The sequence below is a fragment of the Dendroctonus ponderosae genome, unplaced genomic scaffold, assembly GCF_020466585.1.
Source record: "Dendroctonus ponderosae isolate FM_Combo_2020 unplaced genomic scaffold, Dpon_F_20191213v2 Dpon_F_20191213_3, whole genome shotgun sequence".
NCBI lineage: Eukaryota > Metazoa > Arthropoda > Insecta > Coleoptera > Curculionidae > Dendroctonus > Dendroctonus ponderosae.
In genome coordinates, this window is record NW_026018508.1 from 14,297,673 (window position 1) to 14,311,269 (window position 13,597).

Genomic DNA, 13,597 nt, shown 5'->3' on the forward strand with positions numbered 1-13,597 from the left:
TTATGCCAAAATTTCATGTTTTCCGTCCCGTTTTTGCTCATTTCTCGGAGACAAAATGAGCAAGAACGCTCATTTTTACATCATTCTAGAGAGAAGTAAATGGCCTTTATAGAACGTAAACGATCGATGCGGAAATGCTGGCAGTTTTCTCAAAAAATGCTTGAATTGAAGAAGTTTCGATTTGTGTGGTTTTTTTTTTGAGTTGAAAACTCCACTTGAACATGGCGCTGCTTTTTTCGAAGTTTCTCAAGAACCATTTGAGCCACATAATTCGTTTTGGCATCGTTGGATAGAGAATTGAATGGGGGGGTCATCACCCCCCTTTGGATCCGCCCTCTCTGAAAATCTGTGCAATTAAGTAATCAGAGCAGGCCGGAGCTTAGCTCTCCAATTTGGGAAGTTAGAAATTCCAGTTACTTTGTATGCAATTTGTAGGGCAAAGTATCTTCTATACGTGGGGAAGGTTTCGATTTTCACTCATCATCAGGCAATTTATGACGATTTTTTTTAATTGCGTTGGGATTACGAGCTCGTTTTAGTGGGCCGGAGTTTGGCATTTATTCATTCAAGAACTAATGAAGTAAGAGTGTGGCTTTTCCATGCATTTTGTAGGGCAAAGTCTGTCTTATAAGTAGCAAGACATTTGATTTTCAGTCATCATCAGGAGGAGGAAGAATTTTAATATTTTACTGTTATATGCAGTGGTACAAAATTTCGGAAAGAAACAATCTCGGAAACCATATAATCACCCGGTATATGTAATATCGTAGATTAACATAAGACAATTCTGTGGCTGTTAACCGAAAATCTCAAATTTCATAATATTTTTTGGGTAACTAGCATTAATATGTGTAAATTCATCTTTCAGAGCACATCTAAGATGGCATACCGGTGAACGACCATTTGTCTGTGCCTGGTTATTTTGTGGGAAACGTTTCACTCGATCAGATGAGCTTCAACGACATCGTCGCACCCATACGGGAGAAAAGCGGTTTCAATGCAGCGAGTGTAACAAAAAGTTCATGCGATCAGATCACCTCTCAAAGCATTTGAAGACCCATCAAAAACAACGACTCTCGGTAAGTAATTGATCGGTTTCGATCCTCTAAAACGCTTATTTAGTGCAAGCTTTTTAATTAATCCACGTTCCCATAGCAGGATAAAGATCAGGACGAAGAGGAACCTTGGGAATCGCATGACGATCCTGATGGGCAATCTGAAGTCGAGCAAAAACCGCAGCCAGTTTGGATAACCGATAGCAAGAATAACATAAAATATGCCATAACTCATTTGAACTACTCGCAGGTATGGAAATTGGTTCAGGAACAAATGTATCAATGGGTTTTTGTATGGATGATTGCATTTTTAGGAGGCCGCAACCTCAACTCAGCACTCGGCCTCTTCGGATAGTTCAAGCAACGAGGAAAAAATGATGATCACAATTGCTGCTGAAGGAGACGACCTGATAATTGCAGATCAAATAGAAAGCTGAGGGACCGCCGCATCTGTTTATATTGTGAACGCGCCTCTAAACGAAGACTATTCGGATTAGAAACCATATCTTAAATACTCCTAATGAAGTCTGATTTTATAGGTACTATTTAATCCTAATCCTGCAGTTACTGTTGAGTATCGGTAGAATGGATTGGTTATTTGATCGTTTGCGATTTCACCGCTGTAGGCAATTTTCAAAACTAATTGGACATTTATATCCTCTTTCAGTCCCGGGAATAAAAACCAAATAACTAATCAACCAACTTTGCTCAGATTTCTTTGTGTGCGGTCCAATCCAACCAACTTGCCTGCTAGACGACCATTCAATGTTCCAGCCAATCGTTAACTAATACCTATAAATCATGATAATCATAAATAGGCTGTGATTACATGCTAGTTAACTTAAGATAGACAATTAAGAAATTCGTTATTGCATTGGAGTATTGATGATTCGTTGTAGCAAATAGATTTAAAACAAGTAGAAGCTTTTTCAGATGTTTTAGTCGGCGATATATGTAATTAAAATAATTCGGTGAAATTTATAAGACAAAACATGGTTCATAAATCGTAGACCTAAAAGCCAATTTATGTTGCCTTTGAAATCTGATTGTATTGATTACCGTTCACTTAAGCTTGATTCATTACCTTTGTTCAAAAAGTTATTGTAATTCTGAAAACAAAACCGAATTGGGCAAAAACGTAAGTAATACATATTCTTTATATTTGCGAATGCTCTTTAAATTCCCCAATATAAAATCCCAAATGATGCGAATGAAAAGAGAATATCTCAAAAACCATTTTAATATTAACATATAAAATAAAATATTTATTAACAAGTATAAATGAACCAAATTCTAAATCAATTCAACCAAATTCTAAATCAATTCCGCACGGAATGTGCGTCAGCCATGTGCTTTTTGTAGCCCTCCCTATAGTCAAAACTCTCCGGACATAAATGACAACAATACATATTCGTCAAATCTGAATGTACCAATCTTACATGGTATTTTAAGGCCGATTGATTCGAGTAAATTTTGCCACAATGCGGACAATTTCCACATTGACTGCTGTGGTGTGGAACTTCCGCTATTGATTTCGAAAAGTTCAGCGCTGCCTCTTCTGATGATAGAATCTACAAGTACAATTAAACATTAAAAACACTGGATCCAGCGAAAAAATGCGAGTCTTACTTTCTAATGTGTAAACTTTTTAGATATTATTTACAAAAATCCATCTTCAAGGGGTTTCCGAACGTTTTTTTTTCGTTAATTTCAGGTAGCTCCATGAATGCTTAGAACGTACACTTTTAACACTTGAAAACAAATAAAACCCGTTTTTGATTCGATAATGTTTAGCTTTAGATGCAAATTGCTACGCGCGCAATTTTTTTGAAAATAAGGTCATAAATCAGAATACTTTATGGCTCAATTTAACCTGTTGTTTACAAAAAACTAATTAATTAGTTACATATTAACCAGACCAGTTCAGAAAATCAAAACTCACCTCCATTTCTGGCTGGTCCACTCCTTCAACTTTTATGGTCTGCTGTAGATATTCACCAGGACGTTCAAAGGATGAAGGACTGGATGACGATTCTGAAGATGATCTCAATATCAACCGTTCCATTTCACTCTCTGGTGGTTTCCTCGGTATGAACACGGTTTTTGGTATTGAAATATCTGGCAATACAGGCGATGTATTCAATTTTTCCGTTGGCACAGGTATTGCTGCTGTTTTACCAGAAGTAGGTTGAGATGTCAACGACCTCTCCAATATGCTTCCTGACTTAACTTCAAGAGCGGCTTCTAGTATCGAACTATGAGATTGACTTTCTATTTTCTCGGGAACTTCGTATATTTTGTTAAGGTTTTGATCACTATTTTCTTCCAGTTCTTCTTGGGATTCGAGCTTAATTTTGTCGGTTTCTAACTGTCCTAAAGGCACTGGTGGCACTAACATTTTGCAGATACTTTCTTCCAAAGTCGATTTGTGGCCTCTCGGATTGGCTTTGATTTTTTTCGTCGGACATTCCTGGTGATCACTAGGACTGGGTTTTATCTTTTTCGTTGGAGTAGACTGTCTGTTTAGACTGTATGGGGTTTCATTGTTAATCAGCCCAGACACTTGCAGAATCGTAGCAGTCTGCAGAAATGAAGGGAGCTGTTCTTCAGATACCATCACCTCCCCATGATACATAAAGTTTACTATTGCTATCAGATCTACATATGCTACATCTTTGAGAATTACTATTGGATGCGAGCAGGGATTCTCCTACAATTCATTCAATGATAGGCACTTCTGAAGGAATGTTCACTACTATCTTACCTTAAATATAGTTCGAAAATACGGGCTACATGCTGATAGGATGAATTTGTGGGCTTTTATACTGATTCCTTCACAAGTTAGGGTAACATCTGCAAGATCTTCAGTGCTCTGCAGACTTTCAAATGCATTCAATATGCTCGTTTGAAACTTTGTCCATTTTAAGCAAAAATGCTTGGAAGACATTGCTTAACTTGCAACCTATTCTTAACATAAATGTGATTGGAATTAAATTTAACACGAGAAAAAAACAAACCACGTAGTTAAATAAAAAATGAAAACAATATAATGTCAAATAGAACGCAGAGAAATCAAAACAAACGTCATGTAGTCATGCTCCTGGTTTTCTCTTTGGTGCCTTGGTGCCACTGCTGGTACCCCATCACTCTTCGATCTCTGCCCTTTATTTATTTGAAACCGTTAAATAAAGAGCTTTTATGAAGATCTAACAGGGATTGAACACTTGAAATAATAAAAAATCGAATTTTTTATTGAAAACAACACACATTGTTGCCAATCAAAGAAAACCCAATGTTTGTTTACTCGTCAAGCCCAAACATCAAAATTCGTCGATGTGTCATCGTAAAGGTAATAATTATTCTTTTAAATAATGCCTTTAAAATGATCGCAAACTAACAACAACTTAACATTTACCACTAACCACTACAAGAATGGAACCAACCGAAGGCAAAAAAATAAACTTGGAAGACTTGCCAAAGGAGGATTTAGTTAAAAAGTGCAAATCGTTAATATCCTTGGCTCAAAAAGCTAAAACCTCTAAAGAGAGCTTGCAGGAAGAAATCAACAGTCTGAAAAAGCAACTCAATCAGGCAACTCAAAACGATGCCACCATTGAACTTATCGAAAGTCTAACCAGTGAAAAATTACAGCTGGTGAACCAAATTGAAGATCTAAAAGTGAAAAACCACAGCTTGAACTCAAAACTGAAATCATTTGAAGAAAAAGTCACTGATTTGGAGACAGAAAATACCTCGTACCAGAGGCAAGCTAAAAGGCTAACTGACGAAAACGAACAGCTAATTTCCGATTTATCAACCCTTGAAACGCAAATAGCGGAGCTTCACAAGCTAGGCGTAGAACAGAAGGGCCAATTACTAGAATTGGAGAAATCAAACACCAATAGCATCAAGGATCTACAGAGTAAGTTAGCAATTAGTGTGGAGGAAGTCCAAAAACTCAACGCCAATCTAGCGAGTAAAGAGCAACAAATATCAGGATTAACTCAAGAGTTGCAGGCTTTAAAAATTATTAAAAACACTTCCTTGCAGGAAAGCGATACAAGTTGTGATAGTTACATTAAGGAAATAGATGAACTTAAAATTAGGAACGATGGCTATATTACAGAATTGTCAAGTATTAAAGATGTTAACGAAAAACTGAAAGAAAAGGTCACATTGTACCATTCAAAACTGAAAAAATTTGCCTTGAACATCAAGGAAGTTAAAAATGAGAAAAACGGAATTATTGAACTGTTCAAAGCCTGCACTGAACAGATTCATGAATGGAAAGTGCAACTACTTAAAGCGAGTGCCGAACTTATCAAACTAGTCAATCAGCTTCAGGATGAAAATCAGAAGCTTAAACAAAACGCGGAAAATCCGGAAATCAAACTGGAATTGGATAAATGCAACCAACAACTAATCAGCCAGAACGAAGATATCCAAAGGCTCAATGCGGAACTTGCTGAAAAGGTTAAAATCTCGGAAAATTTGGCCAGGATTGCGCACGAAAATGAAAACCTCAACAATGTCTGTCTCACCTACAAAGAAAAACTGGAAATCCTCAATCAGGAACTGAAAGAATCCCAATGCAAATATGAAGCTGAAAATAATTTGCTTATCGCCTCCAAAGAGGAAGTGAATAAGTTAAACGAAGCCCTGAGACAATCGGTGAATACCGAGAAAAGGTTAGCAGAAGAGTCTAGTGAGGAAATTCTCAGATTAGCTCGAAGTAATAAAAGCCTTGAAGAACAACTTCAAGAACTTCAAGAGAAACTCAGCTTAAAAGAAAGCAAAGTCCACGTGGATAGCTCGGTTCAAGCCAATGAAGACACATCTTCATCACAGAATTCTGCTGATGAAAATAGTATTCAAGATTTGAAGAGAGAACATGTCGAACTGCTACAAGAGATGAACGAGATGAACCAAGCTCTAAAAGAGCGAGGAGAAACAATATCCAAGCTGGAAGCTCACTGTGAGGAAATCAAGAAAAAACTTCAGCTGTATGAGACGCAGGCAAATAAAAACGTGGAATTTATAACAGCAAAAGACGAAACTATTAAGGAGCTTTCAAAGGAGCTAGATTCTTTACGAAATAATAACCCGCCTGTTGAAAGCAACGCGAGCAGGGAGCTTGAAATTGCAAATTTAAAGTCCGAAATTGAGGCTCTAAGAAGCAAACTACAGAATAACATGGACACAAGCTATGCAGAAAGTGAAACCATGTCGACGTCAACTATATCAAGATACGAAGAAACCAATCGGTTGAAGGAATTGGAAGGCTCTTGGGAAGAGAGATATGGAAAACTCAGAACATTGGCCATCAAACTGAAGGCGAATATTCGAGATCAAGCAAACGCCATAAAAGAGCATGAAAAAGTGCGCGAGGACTTATTGAAAACGCAATCAAACAATCTGAAAATTATCCAAAGTTTGCAGGCAGAAATCGACAAACTTCAAGACGACCTGGAGAAGGCGAATGCAGAGAAAAAGCAATACTTAAACAAGTTAAATTCCACAGCCGAAAATATATCGAAAGACAAACAATTGCTGGCAGCAAATGAAGAAACAATTTCGCAGTTAAAGAAGGAAATTGCAATGCTTAATGCTGGCCAGCAACAGGTCGATAACTGGAAAAAGCAAGTTAGCGCTAAGGTTCAAACATTGAGAAAAGATGCAGAAGCTAAAAACATCTTATTAAAAGAACTGGAAGGTAAGGTGTCAAAGTTGGAAAGCGATGTGGAAAGCAAAGCCGTTCAATTGAAGAACGAACAGGAAAGCCACAGGCAGACAAAGAGCCTTTTGGAGCAAACTAGTTCGGAGCGTAAGAAGAACTCGGTTCTCAGCCTGGAAATGCAGGACTATGAGCGAAGCGTGAAAGAATTGTCGCAGAAGATTGATAAACACGTTAGTGAAATTAGCAATTTGCAGACTCAGCTGGATTCGCAGAGAAACACGGTCAATGTTTTACGAGAGCAGAATAAAATCCTAGAAGCAAGAATAAAGCAGGAGGAAAACAATGGCCAAAGCAGTTCACTAGAAGTGGCAAGTTGCAGAAGGAATATTGCCAATTTGGAGGATCTAATACAGCAAAAGGAGCAAAAAATTGTCGATGTCACTAAGCAATTAGAAATCGCACGGTCCGACAACGAAGAACTTTCCACTGAGTTATCCAAAGTTATTGCAGAACATCAGAAGACCCTCAGTAATACAAAGGCTGAACGGGACCAGTTGAGAAATCAGCAATCAGGCCTACAGCAGAATGTGAGGGAGCTAAAAGACACACTCAAGTTGAGAGAGGATGAATTAAGTGCCATTAAGGGGGACTATGAAAGTTACAAAGTGCGAGCTCAGAGCGTACTGAAGAAGAGCCAAAATCGAGACCTGGGGCTCGAAGAAAAATTGTCTGAAGAACTCACCACTGCCAGATCGCTTAATACGAACTTGAGCGATGAGCTAAAAGAGTCTAGGTATGTATGCAGTTTTATAGGGGGCCACCTTACTTTATTGGCAATTTTGCAGAGAAAAGCTCCAAAGGGACGAAGAAATTAATAAAGCACTTGCAACAGAAAAAGACCGATTGAGTAAAAAAGTAACCGAACTAGAAACAGAAGTCCAGGACTTGAAGAACTACAACGAGCAACTGGAGGCTAAACACCAAAAAACAGTCAGTGAACATGCGGAGACTGTCAGGAATTTAAAGGTGCATTTTCTCTATTTGTTGCTCAAGTTCTTCAGAGTTTAAAACAACTTTGCCATTTAAAGGTGCACGCAGAGACGCTATCTCAGTGTTACCGCCAGCAGATCTCCGACCAAGAGGTTCGACATAATAGGGAAATTATCGAGCTTCAAAGTCAGCTAGATAAGACACCTTCACCACTGGACACTCTTCCCGAGCATCCGAACATGCCCAGGGAGGACGGCGAGGGCTCGGAGAGCATAGAAAGCACTCACCTCTCAAGCAGTGTACACCCAATTCCATTGGAACGATTACTTGGTGAGTCTAAAGATAAGAGGTGAATGAAGTTTCAATTTTTTGTGTCAGATTCCAGGTCAGACGATGAAATACTGCTTCTGAAGAAATCACTTTCAGAACAGGAATCCAAAGTTGTGCATTTAACAGCGTTGCTATCTGATACTGAGCAGGATTTGGCTAAGCATGTGCAGATGAACAAGGTGCTGAAAGAGGAGATTCGGAGGCAGCAAAGATCGGTTGAACGAGAAAAACATGCCGACAATCTGGAGTACTTAAAAAATGTAGTTTTTAAGGTAAGAATGGGTTGGTTACAACCAATTTTTTTGCTTAAAAAGTTTGAACTGTTTGGCTAAATTGTTTGTAATGATTTACCTGTTTCCCGTGGGGCAGATACATGTTGAACTAATCTTCCTCAATGTTGTTCCTTATTTGCACAGTTTGAAATTTGCTATAAACTGCGCTCACTTTCTCCGGCTCTAACGGACTTTTCAGGTCGTTTAATTGCTTTCTATAGTATATAATGAAGCCGCATTGTCTGCTTCTTTTAGTTTGTGACGTTAAGTACGGGAGATGAGAGAAGCAGGTTGGTGCCAGTATTGAATACGATCCTAAAGTTGAGTCCTGAAGAAACGCAAAAATTAACCATGGTGGCCAAAGGCGATCCTGGACTTAAAGGATGGACCAGTTACCTGCCGACTTGGTCGTCGCCCAATAAACCGCAGTAGTTAATTTTTGTAACTATGTAAAATAAATATTTTAAATAAATTCGCTTTTTAATGTTGATAACAATTGAAGTTGTTTGAATTTGGCGCCCCATAGCAACCCTTCGGTAACAACTTCCCTTTGAGTTTCCAATCATGAAAAATTATTTTTGTTAATTTCCCGTCGTCAGTGTTCACACAGGGCTTATAAAATTTAGCTGATATTATCCAAGGGGTTTAACGTTCTCCTGGAAAGACATTTTGGATTGTTTCACGGTAAATCAACAACTCAATCACTGCACTGATAAATCAATGTCTCCCCACCACCGACGTTTCGCCACTATTTCCGCCGAACTGTCTGGAAGCGACGTCGCTTTTCATCGCTCTGTGGTTTTCCTTTAGGTAAGCGCTTTTTTAAATAGTTACTTTTATTCCACCTTTATCTTGTGGATGTTCACACTATCCGGCTGCTTTCCATTTCATTTGTTTGTGGAAAATTGCGCTTTGATCTATTCAATCCATATTTTCCTACTTCAGTGCTTAAAAATGTAACCGGCAATTTTTCAAGACATGTTTATCACAGTTTAGTTAATATATCGCTTTTTTCCTTTGGTTGATTGTGTTAAGAAAGATTGCATTTCGCACAACTGGGGCGGATTGTTGTGCAAATTGCCGCAAAACATTTCCGCGCTCCAATCGGATAACAGTACTAAAGTGAGCAAAAAATGAATTGGCAATCTTTCTAGCATTTTTAATTATTGACCTACATCAACACGCATTTGCGGATTCCCGAGAGGGAATCGATCGGTACTGGCTGTGCAGGAGACTGGCTTGAATGAATCCAGACTAATCAATAAATCCAGGCTTCAAACACGGCGCTCTTTGCCGGTGGTTTTTGCAAATTTCCTGACAAACTGCATTGAGATCACAACCTTAAGCATATACAATGTATGTGGGTAACCACACCAGATATTTATATTCACGTGAAACTGCTAAATAATAGTTCACTTGCCCATTGCATAGCAAAATATTATTAGCTTTGAAATGAGCGAAATTTTGCTGCCAAGGATTTTTTTCGTGTTGCGAAGCAGAGCAGGCTGCGCCCTTCTCTCAATCGTCAATTGTAACTTTTTCTTAGTTCCCTTCCAAGGAAAATCAATCAGATGGGAGGGGCGTTAAGGGTTCAACTTACGAGCGTAAAACATTCATTAAAAGACCCACCCTAACGCAGATTATAGTGAACTGTTTCAAATCCAAATATATTTTACTTTAATAGCGCTTTTGACAAACATTCCTAGCAAAGCAACGGGATAATATTGCTAAGGTGCATGAGAAACGGAAAATGATGATTTAAAGAATAGCAGTTTTGCGTGTTCAAATTTCTAATTTTGCCGTTAAATTAGTCCCAATTGAATATTTTCACATTTTTTACGTTACATATCAGAACAGAGCAAATTATTCTTTGTCACTTAAATTCAGTCTGCACAGCACAAATCTGCTATTTTAATTTGCAAACGTTTCAAATCGTTCTTCGTATATATGATTATAGAATATATATAGAATCATTTTATGTCCCACGTTTTTTTTTCAGTTAATCAGAAAATTAAAATCGTGCTTATTGCTCAACATGGGTAGAGAAAAAACCCATATTAACATTGTCGTGATTGGCCACGTGGATTCTGGGAAATCCACCTCCACTGGCCATTTGATTTACAAATGCGGTGGTATCGATAAACGTACAATTGAAAAGTTTGAAAAGGAAGCCCAAGAGATGGGCAAAGGATCCTTCAAGTATGCCTGGGTGCTGGATAAGCTGAAGGCCGAAAGGGAAAGAGGCATTACCATCGATATTGCCTTATGGAAGTTTGAAACTGCTAAGTACTATGTCACTATTATTGACGCCCCTGGACATAGGGATTTCATCAAGAACATGATTACTGGGACTTCGCAAGCGGACTGTGCTGTTCTTATTGTAGCCGCTGGCACCGGGGAGTTTGAGGCTGGGATATCGAAGAATGGACAGACTAGAGAACATGCTTTGCTCGCTGTCACTCTAGGTGGATAAGCTACTTCAGCAACCTGGAAGCAAATTAACATTTAAAAAACGTACTTCTAGGGGTCAAGCAACTTATTGTGGGCGTTAACAAAATGGACAGCACTGAGCCTCCATATTCCGAAGTGCGTTTCGAAGAAATCAAACACGAGGTGTGTTCCTACATCAAGAAAATTGGGTTCAATCCCAACGGTGTTCCTTTCGTGCCAATTTCTGGATGGCATGGCGACAACATGCTTGAACCCAGCGAAAAGATGCCTTGGTTCAAGGGCTGGTCGATTGAACGCAAAGAAGGGAAAGCCGACGGTAAAACTCTAATTGAGGCCCTCGACGCCATCCTGCCTCCTTCTCGGCCAACTGAAAAGGCCCTCAGATTGCCTCTTCAGGTAGGAAATGTTAATAGGGTTTTCTCCAGATGTGTGTTTTTCTCCAACAATGTGTTTCCATAGGATGTTTACAAGATTGGGGGCATCGGCACCGTGCCAGTGGGACGAGTGGAAACGGGAATTTTGAAGCCAGGAATGGTGGTGACGTTTGCTCCTGTAGGTCTAACTACCGAGGTAAAGTCAGTCGAGATGCACCACGAAGCATTGCAAGAAGCTGTACCGGGAGACAATGTGGGATTCAACGTTAAGAACGTCTCAGTCAAGGAGTTGAGGCGCGGATTTGTTGCTGGCGATTCGAAAAATAATCCTCCCAGAGGTGCTGCTGATTTCACTGCTCAGGTAAAAATTGATTATGGATCACGTATAGCGTTTGATATATTTTACAGACTGGTAATTAAGAAAAAGCAAAAAAAATTATAATAAAACCTCGATTAAACCAAGATTAACGCTACTTTTGTCTTATGTAAACATATTCAAACATTCCGCCAATTTGTCAAGAATTGAAAATATCTAAGAAAAACTTTTTGAATCATTATTTCCAGGTCATTGTGTTGAATCATCCAGGACAGATATCAAATGGTTATACTCCGGTTCTGGATTGTCACACCGCTCATATCGCTTGCAAATTTGCTGAGATCAAGGAAAAGTGCGATCGCCGATCTGGAAAAGTTACTGAAGAAAACCCCAAGTTTATTAAAACGGGGGACGCCGCCTTTGTAAATTTGGTGCCGTCTAAGCCCATGTGTGTTGAGTCGTTCCAGGTAATTAAAGACTAAATTCACATGTTAGAAGGATTGATAATTAACTGGTTTGGGTTTGGTAGGAGTTTCCGCCGTTGGGTCGTTTCGCCGTGCGCGACATGCGTCAAACCGTAGCTGTGGGGGTGATTAAGCAGGTGAACTTTAAAGACACCGCTGGTAAAGTTACGAAGGCTGCCGAGAAGGCCCAAAAGAAGAAATAACTAGACTTAGCAAGGACTTCCATAGAAGGCCTCAAGAACATCTTCATCAACAGTTCTTATTATTTTCCTAGACGGCTCTTGCTTACTTACTTTCACCGGAAAGAGTTTAGAAGGAAAACTTGTTGTTTGGCATATTTTAGGTTTTCTTTGAAAATTTGTTGAAATGCACAGATTCCTTACAGGTTGGTCTGTGCTAATTTACTCAGTATTTTATTATTTATATATACTCTTGTTTATGTAATCGATAGTAGTGAGAACAATTATGATATTAGTGTTAAAGTTTATGTTGAATTTGTTAAATTGATGATGATGATAGACTTGATTAATTCAGAAGCAGTGGCTTCAATAACTACCCAATAAACATGGGATATTACCCAAATTGAACAATTTTTTTCCATTCCCGCAAATTTTTTGGATTTTTAGATTTATATTTGTTATGTGCATGTGTGAAATGGATCCAAGTAGGAGGACTTATTTGCAAGCYCAGTACATAGAATAATTATGGCACGGAGGATTGAAGATTGGAAGAGCAAAAAATGGCATGTGAGTCGCAAGCAAATGTTTCGTAATTCCGTCTATTTAACAGCAAATTTGTAGAAATTTCAGTATCACAGCTCAATCACTCACTTTTTACGCTACAAATGGTCATTTTGAGATATGTATTTAGGAGCCCCAAAAGAGAATACAGTTGAGTTTTCTGAGAAAATCTTTGGATAACATGCTTCTTAAAAGTGAGAATATAGCAATAATTAGGTAACCCAGATTACCATTCAATGGACCTAAGTATTTTTAATTTAGTAATTTTAATTAAGTAAGTATTTTTAATTTAGATTAATTAATAATTAATTCGAAATACAAAAGCTCAGTTGAGGAAAATGAAGCACCGCAACATTTTAAAGCAAATGACTCGCATTCGCTTTTTATTGATCAATAGAGATATTGATAGGGAAGAAACTGAATCTTTGGAATATAAATCGCATAATAAAATTATATAAATAGTTCAAAGTACTAGCAAATAGAAAAACTTATCTGGTGTATGTTTGATACCTTTCTATGTTGACTGACTAGTTAAATTTCTAAACATTTTTGTGAATAATTTAGTTATTTTGTCCGAGTTGTGACATATTTAGGATCTTTTTATGGAAATTTTACTAATATTACTTGCTTAAATTTCGTATAATTTGATAAATGTAAGGTAAAAAGTAAATTTCTGCCGCAAGTGGTGGAAATCTAAGACTAGTTCCAGTTGCGCTCGCTAGAATAAGCGGCATTCTACAGCCTCAAATTCCAATCTATAACCTCTGTGTTTTTTGTTTTTACTCATTGAACTGTTTCTGTGTTTACTACACAGTATGCAGTTCAGTGTTTGGTAATGCTTTACGCTACGAACTGGTACTAGGATTGCCGCTTTTTCGGTTAAGACTATGCTCACCTTATAGAAAATCTCGTAAGAAACAATATTTTC

At 38.2% G+C, this 13,597-nt stretch overlaps 3 protein-coding genes across 5 annotated transcripts in view; 2 read left to right on the forward strand and 1 right to left on the reverse strand.

Annotated features, from left to right (window-relative positions):
- The window catches only part of LOC109537259 (specificity protein transcription factor 3), a gene marked incomplete in the record, with an annotated part of 6,828 nt that extends 4,608 nt beyond the window's left edge, over positions 1-2,220 (forward strand). The window contains 3 exon segments of the mRNA XM_048665196.1: positions 869-1,079; positions 1,156-1,305; positions 1,370-2,220. Of these exon segments, the coding sequence (XP_048521153.1) occupies positions 869-1,079; positions 1,156-1,305; positions 1,370-1,492 (484 nt within the window).
- A 59-nt stretch (positions 2,221-2,279) lies between these two features.
- On the reverse strand, positions 2,280-8,580 carry LOC109537321 (protein bric-a-brac 1). Of its 3 annotated transcripts, none has more exons than XM_048665197.1 (4): positions 8,404-8,580; positions 3,820-4,017; positions 2,998-3,765; positions 2,280-2,626 (listed from the first exon to the last, which is right to left on the reverse strand). In XM_048665197.1, exons 2-4 carry the CDS (start codon positions 4,000-4,002, stop codon positions 2,375-2,377), a joined length of 1,203 nt encoding a protein of 400 aa, XP_048521154.1. In that variant the 5' UTR covers positions 4,003-4,017; positions 8,404-8,580; the 3' UTR covers positions 2,280-2,374. The 3 variants fall into 3 exon arrangements, with proteins under 3 accessions (XP_048521154.1, XP_048521155.1, XP_019759535.1); XM_048665198.1 differs by lacking the exon at positions 8,404-8,580 and having other exon boundaries at positions 2,998-3,173; positions 3,234-3,765; positions 3,820-4,105; XM_019903976.2 differs by lacking the exon at positions 8,404-8,580 and having other exon boundaries at positions 3,820-4,105.
- On the forward strand, positions 4,348-12,516 carry LOC109537318 (GRIP and coiled-coil domain-containing protein 2). The gene is made up of 11 exons (XM_048664734.1): positions 4,348-7,525; positions 7,578-7,758; positions 7,821-8,052; positions 8,101-8,324; positions 8,580-8,755; positions 8,827-8,860; positions 10,324-10,789; positions 10,849-11,171; positions 11,235-11,510; positions 11,714-11,932; positions 11,995-12,516. Exons 1-11 carry the CDS (start codon positions 4,488-4,490, stop codon positions 12,130-12,132), a joined length of 5,307 nt encoding a protein of 1,768 aa, XP_048520691.1. The 5' UTR covers positions 4,348-4,487; the 3' UTR covers positions 12,133-12,516.
- Positions 12,517-13,597: the final 1,081 nt, after the last annotated feature.